We start from the raw sequence: 21,595 nt of genomic DNA, 5'->3' as shown, positions 1-21,595 counted from the left end.
CAGCCTATGAGACAAACCAGCCTAATCTATAGAGCAAGTTCCAGAACAGCCAGGACTACACAAAGAAACCCTGTCTCTTACTTGGATTTCTTAATTACTATCTAATTGGCTTCTGTTCTTGTCTATTCTGTTCTTCCACTAGCTTCTGCTTCTGCTAATACTTCTCTTCATTTGACTCTCTTTCCCATAGTAAATTATTGTTATTATTTACAAAAGGTTTATTATAAGCTCAGTGAGATACCTCAGCAGATAAAGAAAGGCACTTGTCACCAAACAATACAACCCCAAACAGTCTCCAGAACCTGAATTGTAGAAGGAGAGAATCAATTTCCAAAAATTACCCTCTGACCTATACACATATACAATGGCATGCATGCATGCATACATATATACATGTTTTTAAAGTATTTATTTACTAACGTGTATATCTGTGTGAGTATGTGAGTGCCAGTGCCTGTGGTATCTAGAGAAATAGGATCCCCTGGTTACAAGTAATTGTGAGCTTCTTGACATGGGTACTGGAAACCAAACTCTGATCCTCTGCAAGAACACTATTGACTATCTTCACTAGAACTAAGTGACTAAGAACACTAATGACTAAACCATTTCTCCAGCACCTATGGTAATTTCTTATTGATTCTTAAGATTTTACTTTAAATTGGATGTTCTTAGAGAAGGTGTCCCTTTAAACCACATTCTTAACAGGTTCCTTACTATCCTGTATCTTTTTATAATCCCTGTTCCAGTTGCAGTTAAATAATTACATAGTTAGGATTCAAATCTGTATCTCTTGTTATAATGTAGACATCACAAGAGACAAAATAGTTTCATTTAGAGGCCTACCCACTGCCACATGGCACAGCCTACGATGCTACCACAATGAGCAAGTCTGTGGGAGAGAAAAAGAAGTGGAATGGTTTGTGCTCTGTGAAGAGAGGTGGAACTGGAAACGTGAGAGTGGTGAGGACCAGCCTGATAGGAGGAGCCTGCACTACCACCTCAGGCCATGGTGACCATGTCTGGGTTCATGGCCCTGCAGCAGCAAGAGCCTGTGTTAAAGCAGGGCAGTGGTGGCGTACACCTTTAATACCAGCACTTGGGAGGCAGAGGCAGGCAGATTTCTGAGTCTGAGGCCAGCCTGGTCTACAAAGTGAGTTCCAGGACAGCCAAGGCTACACAAAGAAACCCTGTAAGAAGAAGAAGAGCCTGTGTTGCTGTCCCTGGCCATGTGGAAGTCCCTGGTCTGGGCTGCTGCCTGGGATGTCCAAATGCTGCAAAGAGCTGGCCCCACCCCTCACTGAGACAGTGCTGGAGAGCTGGCCTCAGTGGTGTAGGTATGAAAGAACTGGCCCCAATGGTGTGAGCATGGGAGAACCAGTCTGCTCTTTGTTGGCTCTTGTGGTACAGGCACAAAAGAGCTGGCAGGCTGACCAGCTCAGCTACCAGCCAGGCCCAGATCCAGGGCTTTGAGTTGGCCCACCCCAACATCTCCCTTATCCATGAACCTCTGGAGTGTGTAAAAAGGCTGGCCCTACAGATCCAAAGCTACAGGATCTCCATGGCACAGTGCAACCACAGGATATCCAAGAGGAGTCCTGGTAAGGATCCAGTATTGTAGTGTAGCAGAATCCAGAGGCCTGCAGCCAGACCAATGACTCATAACAAGGAACATTTACAAGCAAAGTTGTATGGGCAAAGGGGCATATATTCTGTGATACATCGAGGTTTTTTCTTTTAGTTATTTTCTTGTTTTATTTTTTGTTCTCTTTTGTGGGGGAGATTACAAGGGGAGAGAATAGATATGAAGGGACAAGGAGATGAGTGGGATTGAGGTGCATGGTGTGAAATTCACAAAGAGTCAATAAAAAGTTAAAAAAAAATAGTTTATCTTATTCCTTGCTAGAACCCTAACTTAACACATAGTAGTAGATACTCAAACACTAAATGAGGTGATCCTGTTTGCTTCTCTTCCCTGTCCTTGTTGTTAGGTGCAAGGCATATCTGAAGCCACATAATTGAATGATCTCTTCTCGCTCCTGGAGCATCTTGGGCATCTCCCATAGCAGCTTAATTTATGTCTGTCTTTCCTACTAGACTATAAAAATCTCTTAAGGAAAGAATTATTCTTATATTTTTATTCTAAGTCTGATACAATTATACAGGATAAAAAAATGGTTTACTAAAGAAAGGAAGGTGGGAAGAAAGTAGGAGAGCAAAGTGAGCTATTCCATTGAGTTTTCTGAATAATTTTTCTTTGACTAATGAAGAAAAAGAATATGAAATATTTGAATTATAGAATATGAAAAGAGACTTGCTAAAACTCAGGCCAAAATTATAATCCCGGCACTTAAGAAATGCAGACAGTAGGGTTCATTATCACCCTTATCCACTCTAAATTAAAGTCTGGCCTGGGCTACATGAAACTCTCAAGAAACAGCCAGATAGATAAATAATAAATAAATAAATAAATGTGATGACATTATAGCCGAAGTACCTGGGAGAGAAGGTAATTAAGGGCATTGGTTGATCATGCTAGAAGAATGCTATACACAGCATTGTCCACTATTTGGTTACAAGACACCACACATTTTTTTCCCCCAAGACAGGGCTTCTCTGTATGGCCCTGGCTGTCCTGGAACTCACTCTGTAGACCTGGCTGGCCTCGAACTCAGAAATCCACCTGCCTCTGCCTCCCAGAGTGCTGGGATTACAGGCGTGCGCCACCACCGCTCAGCTTACAAGACACATTTTAATTTTAGTTATTTTATTGTGAGTTGAAGAGAATATTGTTAGTAAGTAACAATATTGTGGGTTAACAAGAGACTTGAGACTTGAGCAAATTATGATTTACGTCTCAGGTTTTCTGAGAGAGATGTCTTGTTTCCTGGTAATTTATATAATTCTGACTTTAAAAAGTTTCATCCTATTTTTCTCACGAACAACTCCCAGATTATAAATACATATCTTGTCCTTTTAATTTGTAGAAAAGCATGTAAGAAAAATTCTTACATCTGTTATTGGTGGCAAAGGAAGTCTTTCTTCACTTGAATATAACTTCTGGCAAGCTTTTCCTGTAAATGTTTGAATGTGTTCTCAAGAAAGCTACAAACCCTTAACTGAATATTTGGCCACTTTTCCAAAATACTGTGAGCTTTGGTTCTCTGGCTGAGATATTAGGAAAGCCTGTCAATAAAATTAAGTCTTCAGCCTACATAGTGGCATAATACTTGGAACACAGAGGCAGGAGGATCAGAAATTCAAGTTCATCCTTGGTTGGCTATGCAGAGTTCATGGCCAGACAGGAACACATGGGACCCAATCAACAAAATAAAAACAAAAACCAACAGTAACAACAATAAAAAAACATGAAAAATTTAAAAATTGATTTAAGTTAAATTTAACTTTTCAAGCTGGGCAGTGGTGGCGCACGCCTTTAATCCCAGCACTTGGGAGGCAGAGGCAGGCGGATTTCTGAAATTTAACTTCTCAAAATTAGTGCCTTTGTATGTTACTCTATTTCTATATTGCCTACTTGATATAAAAAGAGAAGATTTTGGAAACTGAAGACATGTCTCAGCAGTTAAGAGCACTCGCGTGGCAGCTAACAACTCTAACTTCTGTTTCAGGGGATCTGTCACTCTTTAAACTCTTGGGCACCAGGCAGGTACATGGTATACATACATCTGTTTATATAGGCAGAATGCTCTTGCATATCAAATAAAAATAAATCCTTCTATTAAAAAAAAAGTGGGGGGGCAGGCATAGTGCCTATCTGCCTGTCCACCAGAGTCATGCTGGGGGTAGCACAGATTGCTTTTTAAATATTTCACGCAACAGCATAGTAGAACAGGCCTTTAATTTTAGCACTTGGGGAGGCATAAACAGGAGAATTAGTAAATCAAGACCATCTTTGGACACATGTCCAAAGCCTGGCTACATATGACTATGTTTTAAAAATAGTAAATAAACAAGGTAATTAGTATAGGAAACTGTGATTTGGGCAGGTTTGGCATGTTCTACTCTGTTTAGCATTAAAGTGGTTCGTAGATTGGTGCTCACGGGTCTGTCTCCTTAGGCTAGGCTTGTGGCTAGAACTGCTGATACTGTGTTGTCTTTTCGTTTTGTCTTCCATGCAACATGACAGCTTCAAGTCATCTAGTTTTAAATTTATTAAAAAAAATTATGGAAAATTAATTTCCATTTAATTTAATGGAAAAACATTTATTCCATTTCAGATTATAAAAACCTATCATTTTGTCTTATTGTTTTAGAAAATGGAAGACATATGCCTACGTTTTCTAAAGGAATAAAATATTTTCCCTCGTGCTCGCTTCGACAGCACATATACTAAAATTAGAACAGTGCAGAGATTAGCATGACTCCTGCGCAAGGATGACATGCAGATTCGTGAAGCTTTCCATATTTTTTATCCGGCTGCACTTGTCATCTCTTCTTTTTGCTTGCTACATGCCTAATAAACTCACTCTTTCCAAGGCAAAATAAAATTTTTTCTCCTCCCAAATATATTTACAGTCTTTTTAGTTTTTAACCCAGGATTCAAGAACATTTACAAAAAATTGTTTTGGTGATGTTGTCTCAACAAAAAGCCTCTCCATTTATCAATCAACTGGTGCAAAAATTACATATGCTGTATTTTTATTAGTGAGCAGGCTACTAATGTATCTTGGGAGAGATAAATGGTGCTGGGGAAGGGGAAAAAGAGTTTGCTTTCCATTCCTGTGTCTATGCAACAAGCAGTAAAACATCAGTTACTCCAGCTTGTACTCAGCTGTGCTTTCAGCCAGCAGAAGATCTGTTTAATGAGTTTTGAAGCTTTGATGAATATTTGAGCTTAGTGAAGGATTTGAGTTTCTCAAATGAGAATTCCCATTTGCTGAGCTGCTGTCACCTTCTGGAATACCAGTACACTTCTAATTGACCATGTAATTAGCTTTCCACAACCTTACACAGCTGTCATCTCCTGAAGATGCCAGCATTGTTTCTGTTAAGTTCTGACTCACCTGCCAGACCTGAGAAGTATGATTATCAAACTGAGGCACAGTATGAATTTCAAATTTTGTTGGGCCACCAGAAGAAGTAAGTTCTCTCCTCACAAGTTTTAATATGAAAATCCTTACATGTTTGGTTGCAGTTACCAGAATGTGGAAAGATCTTCCAAAATTTGGAGCAAGTGTGCTATCATGAGTATGATCAAAGACTGCCTGAAGAGTTTCAACTTTGCACATTTCATGGTGCTTTTATCGTAGTAGAAACTCTGAACCTTGGCTGTTGCATTTGGACTACGGTTATCACTCCTCATAGCTATCATGGAGTTGGAAGTGTTCCAAGAAATACAGCTAGAGCTCAACTTCCATGAGATCCCATTCTACAGAGACCACTGGCTGAGATTCGTAACATCTGGTGCCTCACATTTTCTTACTATACCATCTGCTGAACAGGTTGCTACATCAGACCCATATGCTTGGGAGCAAATGTCATGTCAGTAATGCATGTTCTGATGTCTACCAGAGCTGTCCTCTTCACCCAGTGACTCTGTCCTCATAGTTTATCATCTGATTTTCCTGCTGTTTCTTTCCATATAGCAGCCAGAGGAACAAGAAGCCCAAACCTGTCCAAATTCAGAATGAGCCTATGTCAGATGTTATGCAGATCACCTATGTGTCTTCTAATTAGCAGTACAATGCCAGTCTCCTCCTAAACTTTTATCTCAGCCCTTCTTGAAGCAGAGGGGAACCGCCTCCCTAAGAGCACTGGACATTTGTTAAGGGTTGTTAAACCTTGACATTCTGGTTGGTTGAAACAGGTAACCATGCAGCCCCTGTGAGAGTCGGAAGATACATGATCTCGTCACCTCTATCATTTGTCACTGTTGTTGAATTTTATTATAGGAATGATCAAATATTGTCTCCTGTACAAATGACTGTAACTCTTTTTCTTAGGATTATCTGTGTTTCACACTGCATGGTGGAGTTAAGTTAGTGGGACCCAGAGATTCTTGGTGACCCAGAGATTCAAATAGTTGTCTGACTCTAGGAAGATTGCTACACTATGATATAAGCATTCTCAGCATCCAGTCTGGATTCAAGAAGACTTAATCTCTTAATGTGGGAGCATGGCAAGATTCTTACAGAGTATGTGGAACTAGAAGTAACATTGGATCCATTATAAAAATACAATCTGTCACAAAGTGAGCCTTACTTAGGCCTTTTACAAGACCTATATCATAATCTTTGTTACAAATAATTTAAAATACCTTGTTCTAAACTTCTGTTTTAGTAAATAAAAAGGTCTTAATAAAAAGTTTCATGATTGGCTTGTATGAATGTGGTATATATTAAATTTTTCATAGAAATAGAACATAGAAATGCTCAAGGAAAGAGTAAAATAAACCCAGGTATGCCCATGGACATTTCAAGGGAGAATTACACTAAGTATCTTTAAAATATACATACTTTGCTGGATGTGGTGGTGTACACCTTTAATCCGAGCACTCAGAAGCAGAGCCAGCATGAGTTTAAGGTCAGCATGGCCTACATAGTAAGTTCTAGGACAGCCAGAGCTACATAGTGAGATTCTGTCTACAAATAAAATAAATATAAATAAAATAAAGCCAAATATACATGTTTGGTATCATGAAATATCTCAAAGGGTTGCCAAGAAACTTAAGAATGAGATCATAAAGTGATCCCCGTGATAGGATTGGGTAGCAGTGCAGTTTGACAAAGCAAAACCACCCTAGATCACAAGTGCTACAAAGGAAGATAACTTTTAAAATTATTTTACGTTGGGGCTGGAGAGATGGCTTAGCGGTTAAGAGCACTGACTGCTCTTCCGAAGGTCCTGAGTTCAAATCCCAGCAACCACATGGTGGCTCACAACCATCTGTAATGAGATCAGACGCCCTCTTCTGGTGTGTCTGAAGACAGCTACAGTGTACTTACATATAATAAATAAATAAATCTTAAAAAAAAAATTTTACGTATATGGGTGTTTTGCCTGCATTTATGTCTATGCACATTCATGCCTGGTACCAGTGGATCACCTGGGACCAGTGATGGTTGTGAGCTATCATGTGGGTAATGAAAATCTCATCCTGGTACTCTAGAAGAGCAACCCATTGCTTCTAAATGCTGAGCCATTTCTCCAACCCCAGAATTCTAGATTTCTTGAATCTTCATAGGACAGAGACTCCAACCAGACTCTGGAGTGTAAGAACTTTTTTCTCTTCTCATGTCTTCTTAATTTTCTGTCTTTCTGTCCTGCATAGGATAACCGTTGTTTTTATTTTTGTTAACTTCTTTTTTACCAATCAAAAGAACCTTCACCTGTTTTCCCTGAAACACTGTCATAATCACTATAAAAATAGTACTTAAGGTTGGCACGGTGGCACACACTTTTTTAATCTTTTTATTAATTCTTTGTGAGTTTTACATTATGCACCCCAATCCTACTCATCTCCCTCATATCCACCGTTCACCCTTTCAGCCCCCCCCCTCCAAATAACACACAAAAACGGAAAAAACCTAGAAAACATCTCATTGTGAAAGCTATAGTATGTCACAGAGTGGCCCACAGTATATCCCACTGTCCACACATCTTCACTTGCAAATGTTCATTGCAACAAGTCATTGGCCTAATTAAAGATCTCTGGCTTCTGTGACACCATTAATAGTGGATTCTCACTGGGACTCCTGGGTGTCCTGTTGTTATGTCACAGAGATCCTGCAGCTTTGGAGCCGGGCGGTGGTGGCGCACGCCTGTAATCCCAGCACTCTGGGAGGCAGAGGCAAGTGGATTTCTGAGTTCGAGGCCAGCCTGGTCTACAGAGTGAGTTCCAGGACAGCCAGGGCTACACAGAGAAACTCTGTCTCGAAAAACCAAATCCAAAAAAAAAAAGAGAGAGAGAGAGAGAGATCCTGCAGCTTTGGACCAGCAGGACTGGCCCTTGCATGCATCCCGACTGTTTACAGGTAATATAGATTTTGGGGTGGGCCAACTCAGAGCCCTAGATCTGGGCCTGGATAGCAGCTGAGCTCTGCAGTGTGCCAGCTTTCCCTTATCTGCACCACCAGACTAGCTCTCCAGCACTGCTCCACTAAGCCTGCAGCTGTCGACGGACAGGGCCAGCTCTCCCAACTGCTGCAGGTGGTAAGGGGAGGACACTGTCCCCATACCCACGCCATCTCAAGCCAGACAAGTGGTGAGGCCAGCTCTCCTAGAACCTTTCCCGCCTGCGAACTTAGCTCAACGCCCCCAGCTGAGCTAAAGTTTGCTAACCTGTTTGCACAGGTTTCCTGAGAGCAAAACATCCCCAGACTTAGCTTGATTCCTGCCTTCCTGCCTGGTGTGGTAGGGACTTCCCTACCTGACCTATGGCTATAATTGTTTTTTCCACTTCTCTTCCCTGGCCTTTAGTATATAAACATATATATATTGCTGGTCTCTCAGTAAAGCTTTGGCATTCTCCTTACTGAATGAACCATGTCTGTGTTTTCTGTCAATCCCCCAGGCCTATGCCCCATACTCTTGGTACTGTGGCAGCGTGAGCGTGAGCGCTGTCAGGCTCACCCACACACATACCTGCAGGGACAGCTCTGCTGTCGGCACACATCATTAATCTCAGTGCTCCAGAGGCAGAGGTAGTTAGATCTCTGAGTTCCAGGCCCACCTGTTCTACATAGGGAGTTCATACCAGCCAGAGATATATAAACCCTGTCTCAAAGAAATACCTGTAAAGTGTCTCAGCACACTCTTGTCTTCATGCCTTTTCAAAGTCAGAGCTTTAAAAAAAAAAAAAAAAAAAAAAAAACAATGCCGGGCGGTGGTGGGGCACGCCTGTAATCCCAGCACTCTGGGAGGCAGAGGCAGGCGGATTTCTGAGTTCAAGGCCAGCCTGGCTACAGAGTGAGTTCCAGGACAGCCAGGGCTACACAGAGAAACCCTGTCTCAAAAAAAAAAAAAAAAGCCTGGGTTACTAAGTACAAATTAAAGATCTCATTCTTTTAAAAAATACTTTACATGTGTTTAGTGTGGGGTTTTGAGTGTGTGCATCTGTCTGTCATGTGCATATCACTCACTGCATGTGGCAATCAGAAAACAGCCTGCAGTGGAGTTTCTTCCCTATACCATATGGGTTCTGGTGACAGAACTAAGGCTTAACAGCAATTGAATTTACCTGCTGAGCTATCTCTCTGGCTCTTGTCTTCTATATAAAACCCTTTGTATAACACCAATGCAGTGAACATTTTTTTCCATTTATGTGTATATATCTATTTTTAAATTCTTATTATATCTGTTGTTTGTGTGTGTGCATGGGTGTGGCAGTGAGAGCACAGCTTGTAGGAATCAGTTCTCTTTTTACTATGTGGGTCCCAGAACTTGAAGGAAGGTTGTGAGGCTTACAGTTAGAGGCAAGCACCTTAACCTGCTGAGCCAAATTGGCCCCACATCTCTTTCTTTTGAGAATGTCTTATTAACAAGTAAGTGAAGAGCTTACACTCTATTTCTAATTTATGACTGTAGTTGGGCTGGAAAATGACTCAGTGGTAAGAGCATTGATGGCTCTTCCAGAGGTCCTAAGTTCAATTCCTAGCAACCACATGGTGACTCACAACCATCTGTAACAGGATCCGATGCCCTCTTCTGGTGTGTCTGAAGATAGCTATAGTGTATTCATATAAATAAAATACATAACTAAAAAAAGACTATCGTTAAAGTTAAATCTGGATAAAGCTTGTCCTTTGAAACCTCTTAAAAAGAAAATCATTCCCCTCCTCACCCCCTCATTAGTTATGCATGTATTGTGCTCTGATGCTTTCCCCCCATTTCTCCACAGCTGTGCATGCCCAAAGGGCTGTCTTTCAGAACACAAGCTGACAATAAAGAGCCTCAGTTCCACTCATTTATAATTACCCGGGAAGATGGGTCTCGCACCTATGGTTTTGTTCTCACTTTCTATGAAGAAGTTACAAGTAAGCAGATCTGTACGGCCATGCAGACACTGTACCAGATGCACAACGCCGAGCAGTACAGCAGCGTGTATGCTTCATCCTCCTGCAGTATGGACTCACTGGCAAGTAGTATTGATGAGGGAGATGCAACCTCTCTTCTGAAACTGCAGCGATACAACTCTTATGACATCAACAGAGACACCTTGTATGTTTCAAAAAGTATCTGCTTGATCACACCTCTGCCTTTCATGCAGGCCTGCAAGAAATTCCTCCTCCAACTTTACAAGGCAGTTACCTCACAGCAGCCACCACCCTTGCCGCTCGAGAGCTACATCCACAATATTCTCTACGAGGTACCCCTTCCACCTCCTGGGAGGTCACTGAAATTTTATGGTGTTTATGAACCCGTCATCTGCCAGAGGCCTGGGCCCAATGAACTCCCTCTTTCAGACTACCCTCTTCGAGAGGTCTGTGAGCTCCTAGGACTAGAGAACCTAGTGCAAGTCTTCACCTGTGTTCTTTTAGAGATGCAGATCCTTCTCTACTCACAAGGTAGGTGTCCTTTGCACTTTGTTTTCTGAAAACAAGTACTTTTGCCCTCAACTACTTTGTTTCATTTTAGAATCAAATAATGATATGAGGTCTCTTCTGTTTTGCATAAAAAGATTGGGCTTGGATGAGATGGAAAGTTGTAGTTTGTTTCTCTTTGAAGTGTCAGTGGCTGCAGAGATGAACAGGAAGGGATCAAACATGTTATGTTGACCAGTTTGAGTATATTTAATTTTTTAATGAAAACAATCCTTTTCCAGTACATACAGTCATCATTAGATATGCTGAGACTTGTTACTATAAGTGGCAAATGGACTTTTTGTTCTTTACAAATTGATAAAGTGTCACATGAAATTCAAGTGGCATTTGAAAGGAATAAATGAAATATTTACTCTGGAACTAAAAGCAGACAACTTTGGACCTCTGCTTGTAGGAGCATTTCATGAGTAGAAAGAGAAGAGGTGCAGGTAGAGAACAGATAGGACTGCCCCAGACCCAGCAACAGATCCTCTAATATTGTGGGTAGTTGCATGTTTAACCTCCAGTCCCAGAAGGTACTATCTTTATTGTATCTTTTATTATCAACACTGATTTATTTAAGATACTAACAAGTTAAATTTTGCTCCACTAATAAATATATTTTTGATAATGAGCCCAGACTAGGATACCTATTTCCTTCTGCATGTGAATTTACATAAAAAATAGAGATGTTGTGTCATAATAGGTACTGAATTGTAGGCCATGTACATTGTTGAAACTTTGGAAAATACTATGGCATTTGGATTAGTGTTTTGCTAGCTAGTATTTAGGCTGGCAGTCTCTACTGTTGCTGTCAGCTTTTTTTTTTCTCACTTTTCTTTTTTATTTTTCTATTTTAAATTATAAGTGAAACCGAGCCAAGCAGGCTATATTTATGCTTCCCCATCTTGTGTGTGTGTTGACAGCCCTTTGTGAGGTTTCTCAGTTTATCCTACATAATGTTTTGTGATAATGTGTTCCAACGTTGTTTTTTGTTATGGGGGAGTTCTCTAATGGCTTACCTAAGTTCTTTATTTTGCTTTTGCTCTCATTTTCTTAGTGCTCATCATTACCTACATGTATACTGCCCACTTGTAGCTGAAAAACTTAGTAATCCTGTCCTGCTAACTTAGTAATCCTGTCCTGCTAATTTAGTAATCCTGTCTTGCTTTATTTTTTTTCTCCCTGGAGAGATGGTGGGATTGAAGAAGCATATGATGTCAGCTCTCAGGGTCAGACTTTACACCACTTCAGATTCCAGAGTTTAGGTTTAGAAATGTTTAAACAGGATGGAGACATGCATCAGTGGTTAAGAGTACTCCTTCTTGCAGAGGACCTGGTTTTGGTTGTCAGCATGCACATTGCAGGTCACAACTGCCCATAACTCCAGTTCCAGGAGATCTGGAACCCTCTTTTGATCTCTAGGGTCACTAGACACAAATATGGAGTACAGATATACATGCAAGCAAAACCCTCATACTTATCGAAGAAGATAATCTTTTCTTTCCTCCTAATTAGCCCCTAGGAAGGGGTGGGGGGCTGAGGTAGGGGTGGGTAGGTAGGAGAGGTGGGGAGTGGGAGGAAGCACCCTCTCAGAGGCAAAGGGGATGGGGGAGGGGGCTAAGAACTTTTGGAAGGTGGACCAGGAAGATGGGGCAACATTTGGAATGTAAATAAATAAAACAATTAACATATCAGTAAATAATTTTTTAAAAAAGAAAATAGTCATTTTAAAAATGTTTAACCAATATTGATTTTAGAAGTCATAAAAGTCTTAGTTTCAAATTTCCATTTTGTCTCTTATTAACTATAACTGCTGTAGGTGAGAGACTTAATTTTCAGGAGTGTTTCCCCCTCATCTCTCTAGGGATGTCTTTGCCACTTTTCACAATGTTTAATTGTGAAAGTTAAATGAGAAGACTTGCATAGAGTTCTTAGACTGTTTCTGATGTTCCTTTTATCTGAGGGCGGGTTGGGGGGGATTGAGGCACAGGTATGCTAAGTCATTGTAGCACAAGTAAGCAATGTGGTAGTTCCAAAAATTGGGCTTATATCAGTGTCTCTTCTCCAGATAGCTTAACCATGTGGGCAACTGTGCTAGATCTACACATAACCTTTCCTTGCCTGTCTCAATACTTAAATTATTAAATTATCTATTCATTCTTCGGCTAAATGATAAAGGTATCATACTAAATATTTATAGAATGAATGAAATAAAAACTTTGTGTAAATGCAGTGGTGGTTTATATTGATGGTGTCTCTCCCCTCAGAGAAAGACATTTAAGTGAACCAAACGAAAGAGCCACTGAGCTGACTTATAATCTGGGGTCCAAAATTTTGCCCTTTGTGATTCTGTGTAAGGGGTTCAAAGGGTATTCACTACTTAATTTCTTAGGCTTGATAAATATATGCAGTAAAATTTAAAGATGCTTTAAGAATCAAAAATCTGAGAAAATCCAAAGTGAATCTAAGTAGATGGATTTCTTTTTTTAATTTATTTTTATCTTATTTTATTTTATCTTTTCTTTTTTTTTTTATACTCCAGATTTTATCTCCCTCCTGGTCCATCCCCTCTGACTGTTCCCTATCCCATACCTCCTCCCTAGCCCCCAGTCCCCCTCACCCCCAACCCCCTGTCTCCACGAGGGTGCCCCCACCCCTCCAAACCCCACCCTACCAGACCTCTAAACTCCCTGGGCCTCCAGTCTCTTGAGGGCTAAGTAGATGGATTTCAAGGATGAAAGTGTTCATTAAGCTGACTTGTAATTTAGACCACAGTTTATTTAGACAGATTCAGTCTATTATCTAGAAAACAATTACATCACAGTCTTTCTTCAATGAAAATGAACTATAAATGTTTAAGTAGAGAGTGCATCCAGGAAGTCAAGACTCTTTCCAAGCACCTTAAGTCAAAAGAAGAATGTTTGAAGGTTCCATGAAGCCAGACAGTGTAAGCTGGATGTATGGTCTTCTTTTCAAAAGAATAGTGGAAATATAAAAGACCAGGAATTTAAATGCCACTGCCTAACTTTGGTTCCAATATTTAAAGCCTCCAGAACACTTTTGGGCCTTGCTTGCTTACCTCCTTTGGTTCTTCATATAGGAGATAAGCAGTGACCACTGCTGACGCCAACCCTTGCTCCTGTTCTGCAGTGCTCCTCTGCCAGTCCTTCGGCATTCTTAGTTACCAGTTGTTTGAATACAGAAGCTGCTTGGAGTTTTCTCAAATGTTGGAAGTCTTTTTGTTACACATCGCTAGCCATGCTGAAGTAGATACAGTGTGTTGGTCATGGTTCATCAATTATAAAAACGAACTTAATGCTTTGGTCCTAGCAACTGTATTTCCATGACCTTGATCGAAAAAGCAGTAGAATCTGACCAGTTTTGACAACTGTTTTACGATTAGATTTTTGCAGGGGTTGGGTTGCCTCGAACATGCTAGGCAAGTGCTCTACCAGTAAGTACATCTACTATTAGACTTATTTTATGATAAACATAATATTAGTATTGTTTTCTTCTTTTGAGATAGGGTCTCGTGTAGTTCTGTCTGGCCTTGAGTTCACTATGTACCTGAGGATAACCTTGAACTCCTCTAATTCTTGTTTCTCTACCTCCCAAGGGCTAGAACTACATGCATATGTTACTGTCTAGCTCAATTTGTGCTATTTTTTTAATTTGGTAAAGCAGACTTTTATCTGGGCCAGTTGTAGTAGATATATGGGATTATCTATGCAGGCATGCCTTTGATAGTCTAATTTTACACTGCCCAATCTATCTGACCATATGGCCAAGTCATGAGTTAGTAGAGATTCAGATGTTAGAATGTTTACCATTGTGCCTGCTCTTTTGTCACTACTAGAGAAACACCATGTGGTTTTGTCAGGCAGCTGAGCTGATTTGTTTTTAGCTTCCTCATTGTCATAGTGACCTTCTAAATAGGATATGTTCATTTGCTTTGAAGCTGCCATCCATAGACGAAACAGTCCTTTTTTTGGCCCGTTGAGAAGCACTCTGGGAGGCAGAGGCAGGCGGATTTCTGAGTTCGAGGCCAGCCTGGTCTACAGAGTGAGTTCCAGGACAGCCAGGGCTACACAGAGAAACCCTGTCTCGAAAAAAAAAAAATCCAAAAAAACAAAAAAACAAAAAAAAGGAGAAGTGTCATGTCCAAGTGATAATAGAACCTGACAGATTCTCATAGTTCTAGTCAGTCCTAAAGGAAAAGAAGTGTTCTGCATTCTCTTTGCATTCCAGCACTAATGAGATCCAGTATAAACTATTTCCCTTTCATTATACAACCTTCAGAGTTTTTCTGACCTTACAAGATACCTAAGTATTTCAGGGTTCAAATTCATTCTTCAACCATGGTATCTATTTGGCTTAATATCCAATTTCAAGCTCATAGTTGTACCTCAAATGGAAATTCTGTAGTTCAGTGGCCCTATAGAAGTTACCAGGAGGTACGGATATTTGACATAGTCTCCAAAGCCATTGCACTGAGAATTTGTGTATATCAGCACTCCAGCGTCTGGGTCGACCTGTTTGCTTATGAAGTCAGACTCATTCATTCCCATTTGGCTTGTCTAATTAGTATGGCTTGGAAAGTGAATTTACATAACTTCTGTCCTATAATAGCACATACTACATAGAGGAACCATTCCCATAAAGCATACATGGAAACCTTGTTTAAATATTCTAATTCACTTTAGACTTGTACCATAATTCCATCAACCCTAAATTTGTTTGTTTTTTCAAGACAGGGTTTCTCTGTGTGGCCCTGGCTGTCCTGGAATTACCTGCCTCTGCCTCTGGATTAAAGACATGTACCACCACTATCCAGTGTAACTCTAACATTTAAATATCCTAACATTCTGTTATAGCCTATGTTAACCGATTTTAGTACCTTAGTTTATGAGGCAGCTCTGTAAGGTTGTTCCAGAGACCTTTCTCTATCCCAACCATGAGTTAGGCCTTTTATAAAGGGTTGTGCCAAGCGACACTAGTCCTTTATCTAGTCATATCTTGATTATGGCTCAAGCAGACTGTAGTTATGTTATTTAATTTTTATTATTTTTATTTTATGTATATGTTTTTTCTACGTGTATGTATGTGCACCACATGTGTGTATGTGCACCACGTGTGTGTAGTACTCACAGAAGCCAGAAGAGGGTTTCAGATCCTTTGAAACCGGAGATATATACATAAGCTGCCTTGTTGGTGCTAAGAATAGAGCCCAGGTATCACAGAAGACTAGCCAGTGCCCTTATCCACTGAACTGTCTCTCCAGCCCCATAAGAATCATGTTTCTTATTGATAGCTTTGACTTTTAGCACTTTAAATTTCTCCAAACTGAAACAAACAAACAAACAAACAAAAAACCACACAAATAAACAAAAAAGCTCAACTGGACCCCTTAATAGTGGAAAAATATCAAGTGGTTTTATTTCTAACTAAATTATTTTAACTAAAGTCATATCAACATATATAAATTATATTAACTAATATATCTTTAATCTGCCTTCCAGAGTGTTATATGTAAGACTCTTGTTTAAACTCATCATCTTTTTTATATTACTTATTTTTTATTATAATTTTTATTTTTTTGTTTATAATTTCATACATGTATACAATATATCTTGATTTTTTTTTAAGATTTGTTTATTTTAGTTTATGTATATGACTGTTTTGCCTGCATATATGTCTATATACCACCAGCGCCCATGAAGGCCAGAAGAGGGCATCAAATCCTCTGGAACTGGAGTTACAGTTTTAAGCTGCCATGTGGGTTCTGGAATTGAACTCAGATCCTCTAGAATAGCAGCCTAACTGATCTAGAACTATAGCTCAGTGATAGAGCACTCACCTAACATAGGTGAGGTCCTAGGTTCAATTTCTATTGTAAAAAAAAATATTTTTTTCTTTATAGGACAGTCTCTCCTAGCAGATGCCAGCCTCGAGCTTCTATGTTATCAAAGATGACTTTGAATTTCTAATTTTTTCTGCCTCCACCTTGAAAGTACTAGGGTTACTGATATGTATCTGTGCCAAATTTATATGGTGTTAACCTGTGCCTTCATGTGTGCTAGGCAGGTATTTTACCAACTGAGCTATGTCCCACTGCTAGAAACATGGTGAGGTGAGTGCCACCACATTCAGCTTTTTTTTAGTTTTCCAAGTATAAAACTTAGGTCATTAAGTTTGCATGTCATTCATGTTTACCCACTGAGACATCTCACCTGCTCAAGTTGTGTTCAGGACTTTTGAGGTGAGATGGGGTGGGGGAGAAGAGTGTATAAATGTGTGTGAATGTTCTTTTGTTCTTTTGTGTGGGTGCATACATGTGTGCCATGGTACGCATGTGGAGGTCAGAAGACAGCTTTGAGGTGTTAGCCCTTGTCTTCCCACTTTGTTTGAGACAGGATCTTTGCACTGCTGTGCCTCGGGTGTCCACTAATTCTCCTATCTTGGCCTCCTGTCTCCCAGGAGGGAGCACTATAGTGACTGACAGAATGACAGACTGCATTCAACTGCTGAGGCATATTAATTTTGTTAACTCTTTTCTTTGATGATTTTGTACTAATACATTCTTTTTAAGATTTCAAGGTTTTTTGTTTATTGTTGAAGGAAATGTATATGGCACACTATAGGTGTAGAGGTAAGAAGACAATTTTTGGAAGTCTGCTCTCTTTTTTCACTGGTCCTGGGAATCAAACTCAGGTCATCAGGCATGTTCAGCAAGCACTTTACACCACTGAGCTCATCTCATTGACTCTATAATACATTCCGGCTACTCTCATCTGTAGAGAGCCCTATTGGGGTGCCATGCCACCTGGCAGGAACTTGACATTGACCAAGATGAAGTTCCTCTCCCAGCCTTAGAGCAGGAATTCCTGTGTTAGCCATAATCCACCTAGGGTGGCTGATCAGACCTAGGTGAAGCCCATTGTTCTTCAAGGACCTGCAGTTTCCTGAGTAGCCACCTGCTGAGCTGCTTGAACCGGTTCTGCAGAGGAGTTTCCAGCCTTTGGGGGAAGGGTGCCCCCCCACCCTCCACCCCACCTCTATATTTGGAGACCCCCATTAACCTTTGAGCCTTGATCAGAAAACCTTTTGTCTTGGCTCCATATTCTCTTTCACAAGCCCGTTCTATCCCCAGATTTCCTTCCAATAACCCATCCAATGTAACTGAGGGCACCCTCTTATCTCCCTTCCCACCTCCAACAAACCCCTTCCTCTCTACAAGTGTCTGTCCCATATTTGTAGTAGTGAGTTTTTACTACACCGCTTTGGCTCCTGGCAGGTCGCACACACGCACCTACCTAGGAGCTATTTTTGGATCTGTGAATGAAAGATACACACATGATCTTATTTTTAACGTGTCTTAATAGCTCAGTGTCGGTGTACTTCTAAGCCTCCCGCGGTTAACATGCCCTTCCCTCTGGTACTCCTGGCTCCACACCTTCTAAATCTACTTTTAACTTTGCTGCCCTGTTACCTTCTATGAAGACCATTGCTCTCTGCTGCCCAAGATGCTTCTGGGCAGCCCTTCTGGTGGACCACTCCCCCTTTACAACTACATTTCAGATGATCTCCCCCTCTGCAGCTCTAAATATGTTCCATCAGTCTCTCCCGAGTCCTGGAAATTCTCCCTTTCCTTCTCCTTCGTGTTAGCCCCGTCTCCCTTTGCCCAGCCATTGGCTGTACGGCAATTCTTTATTGCCAATCAATCCAGCTCCTGACAGGCTTCCTCTAGCCTATGTGCAGGACACTGCAAACTATAAGACCCCAAAAACCGAGGTTGCCCCAGCACCCCTCGCCCCGGAAGGCAACACCCAAATCACTCAAGAGAAACGGTCTCGATGCAATAGCATGAGGATTTCTTTATTCCAGAATTCTGGGTTCCATAGCCGTGCACCACGCAGGGTTAGAGGACTATGGACCCCGAGTGCCGAATTGCGACAGCTTTTATAAGTTTATGACAGAGCCCTCGAATCACAAACCAATAATTTCTTAGCATGGAGAGCCCTCGAAATGTGAGCCAATCGATTTGTACCACTCCATAGTTTTTAGGCCAATCAGTTTAAATTATCGGAGCCTGCGCTCAGTGGACCAATCAGTTTCCTATAATGTCTACAGCTGCGAGAACTCCTGCTTAGAGGTAATGGCGTAAGTTTACCGAAGCAAGATAAGCTTAGCCCATTTCCCTATGGGGCCAGGATCACCTATTCAAGGCCTTTCTGCTAGGTCTAAACAAAGGGCGGGCTCTGGAATGTGACCTTCTACCTAGTTTCTAACAAAGCGAGGTAGCATTTTAAACTCCTGATTTCTTGGGGTCATTAGAGTTAGGCTGTATTATTTTCTATCCTTTCACAAACAAGTTTTTTTTGTTCATTTGTTTTTTTGTTTTTTGTTGGGGGCAGGGATAACACGATTAACCAGAAACACCAGCTGCTACACATGTTCATGTATTTTTGTTTTGTTGTGACTTGCCAAGTTTAAGCAGGGCCATCCATTGGATCCTGGTGGATAGTCTAGGCAAAATTTTAACATATTTTAATTTGTAACAGAGCCAGGCATATTGTATTTCATTTTACATGCTTTATATGTTAATATATTTAACTTCTCAATACATTTATTAGCCAATTACAATGTAGTAAACCCTGTATCCCATGCTGAAGATTCTGAAATTAGAAATAAGAGTTATCATTTTTGTGTGGTAGTGTGAGCATTTAATTCCAGCATTGGCAGGCTGGTCGAAGCAGACAGATCTCTGTGAGTTTGAGGCCATCCTGGTCTTTATAGTGAATTCAGGCCAAGGCTATCTCAAAAGAAAATAAAGAAAAGGATCAGTGTAAAGGTCTCTAGTGGTAGTATTAGAGATCTTCTAAAAGTAAAAGTTTTGCCACATACAAGGAGGGACATTTCTGGGAAAAGGAAGATATACAGAGGTGCATGAACCTGTGAAGATGTCTTAGTCCCAAAATGACCTGTAACAGGAGTTTGAGGTAATGGTGAGAAATAAAGCAGATGAGCTAAATCATGAAAAAGCTGCATGTGCCACACTGAGTCTCGCCTTAAAATAACTGCCATCACATATCCATCTCTTTGAATCAGTAGGGACAAAAGAAAAGAAAAGAAAATATTTTATTTTAAAATGCTGAATGGAGGCCAGACATGGTGGCCTGTGCCTGTAATCCCAGCCCTCAGCCGGGCGGTGATGGCACATACCTGCAATCCCAGCACTCTGGGAGGCAGAGGCAGGTGGGACAGCCTGGTCTGCAAAACATCTGTGAGTCTCCAGAAAGCCATGGCTACACTAAGAAACTCTGTCTTGAAAAACCAAACAAACGATGGATGGATGGATGGATGGATGGATGGATGGATGGATATGCATGCTTGCGGTGGTTTGAGTAAGAGTGGCTCCCATCAGTTTATATATTTAAAAGCTTAGGGAGCAACACTATTTGAAAAGATTAGGAGGTGTGGCCTTGTTGGAATAGATGTGACCTTGTTGGAGGAAATACATAGAACTCTTAGCTCCTTCTCCAGCACTATGTCTGCCTGTATGCTGCCGGGCTTCCCACCATGCTGACAGTAGACTAAACCTCTGAAACTGTAAGCTAGCCTCAATTAAATGCTCTTCTTTTGAAGAGTTGCTGTGGTCATGGGGTCTCTTCAGCAATAGAACACTGACTAAGAGAATGCTGAATGGGAAGGCGGCTCAGCCATGTAAGCATGAGTACCTGAACTGAAATCCCTATCAGTTACGTAAAAGCCAGTTGCAATGGTACAAACCTATAACTTCAGCTCTGAGGAAGGGGGTAGTGCAAACATGTCTCTGGAGGTCAGTGGTCAGCCAGGGTAGCCAAAGTGGTGATTCCAAGGTGAGTCCCTATCTCTTAAATATAATGGAAAGCAACTGAGGAAGGCACTTGATATCAACTCTGTCATGCACATGTATTAACACATATACACATGCAAAAAATGCTTAAAGAAAAACTTGTTTTCATTTCTTTTTTCTGTGTTGGTAATTGAATGCAGAGGCCTCGTGCATGCTGGACAAGCATTGCCATGCCTGTATTACCAGCCCCTGCTTCTTATTTCTTGATCCAGTTAACAGAAATGGTCTTTCTGCCAGTTGATTTCATTACTACAAAGTATGATATATCAACCAGTCTTGTAGAGAATTCAAAACTGAAAAGATTGTATGTAGAGCATTTACAAGCAGGAAAATAGGAGTGGAAGGAAAATAAGTCCTGTCTCTTAAAGTCCAGGGGAGGAGAGAAAAATGTGTAATTCACTTTTACTTCCCATGGTGTTTCTATAAATAAAGCAAGAAAATATCCCATATTACAAACTACCATTATCTGGAGACAGTGTGTTTTCCAAGAGACTGTATATTTCCCCAACCATAAATAAACTAGCCAACTTGATAGGAATTTAGTTTGAGTGTTTAAATCTCTTTATCTTTCAGTTGAGGTTCAGCTAGGCAACAGAAACCATAAAGTAATTTAGGCAGAGGAATGTAATATGAATTATTACTAAGCTGTATTAGAAAATAGACTGTAAAGAAATAAACTGCTGAAGGATATTCAACAAAGCACAAACATTTAAGTGAGAGCCCATACCCCAGAGCTGTAGTGAATACCTCATTGAAGAAATTCTATTCATAAAGTGTGGAGAAGACCCATAGGTTACTTGTCAGTATGTTGCCTGGAAACCAGAGCTGATCCTTAGTCACTAATCTAACAAGAGACTAAGTCCAAGGCCCATGTCTGTGGCTGGTGAACAGACCTACAGGATTTGTTGAATATCCCTGTGGTATGAGGTCTGAATATACAGTGCATTAGAGGTATCCATTGACTGGTCATTCTTGGCATGTGACATAGCGGTGTGCCACCAGAGGTCCTCAAATTCCCATACAGAATAGCAAGATAGACCAGGAAAACAAACAAACAAAAAAAGCCTTTCCTGCTCTGGTATGTCTCCATTGCCCTCTGCTGGCAAAGGTTAATACTGTATTCATTGTCAAAATGATTAGAGACCTGCCAATTATAATA

The 21,595-nt window shown here is 40.6% G+C and overlaps 1 protein-coding gene, 1 non-coding gene and 1 pseudogene across 5 annotated transcripts in view; 2 read left to right on the top strand and 1 right to left on the bottom strand.

Annotated features, from left to right (window-relative positions):
- The window catches only part of Dennd5b (DENN domain containing 5B), a 130,438-nt gene that overhangs the window by 29,571 nt on the left and 79,272 nt on the right, over window positions 1-21,595 (top strand). For all 4 annotated transcript variants that reach the window (XM_052175333.1, XM_052175334.1, XM_052175335.1 and 1 more), the window contains one exon: window positions 9,857-10,523. In XM_052175333.1, coding sequence (XP_052031293.1) covers window positions 9,857-10,523 — 667 coding nt within the window. The remainder of the gene's footprint in view (window positions 1-9,856; window positions 10,524-21,595) is intronic.
- LOC127679471 (U6 spliceosomal RNA) lies at window positions 4,324-4,427 on the top strand. Its single transcript, XR_007976782.1, has one exon. It is a non-coding gene; the product is annotated as a U6 spliceosomal RNA (small nuclear RNA).
- On the bottom strand, window positions 4,786-8,193 carry LOC127677219 (nucleoporin SEH1-like; annotated as a pseudogene).

This window comes from Apodemus sylvaticus, chromosome 2 (genome assembly GCF_947179515.1).
Source record: "Apodemus sylvaticus chromosome 2, mApoSyl1.1, whole genome shotgun sequence".
Lineage (NCBI taxonomy): Eukaryota > Metazoa > Chordata > Mammalia > Rodentia > Muridae > Apodemus > Apodemus sylvaticus.
Note: the sequence above shows the minus strand (reverse complement) of the source record. Positions and strands in the feature narration are given on the sequence as shown.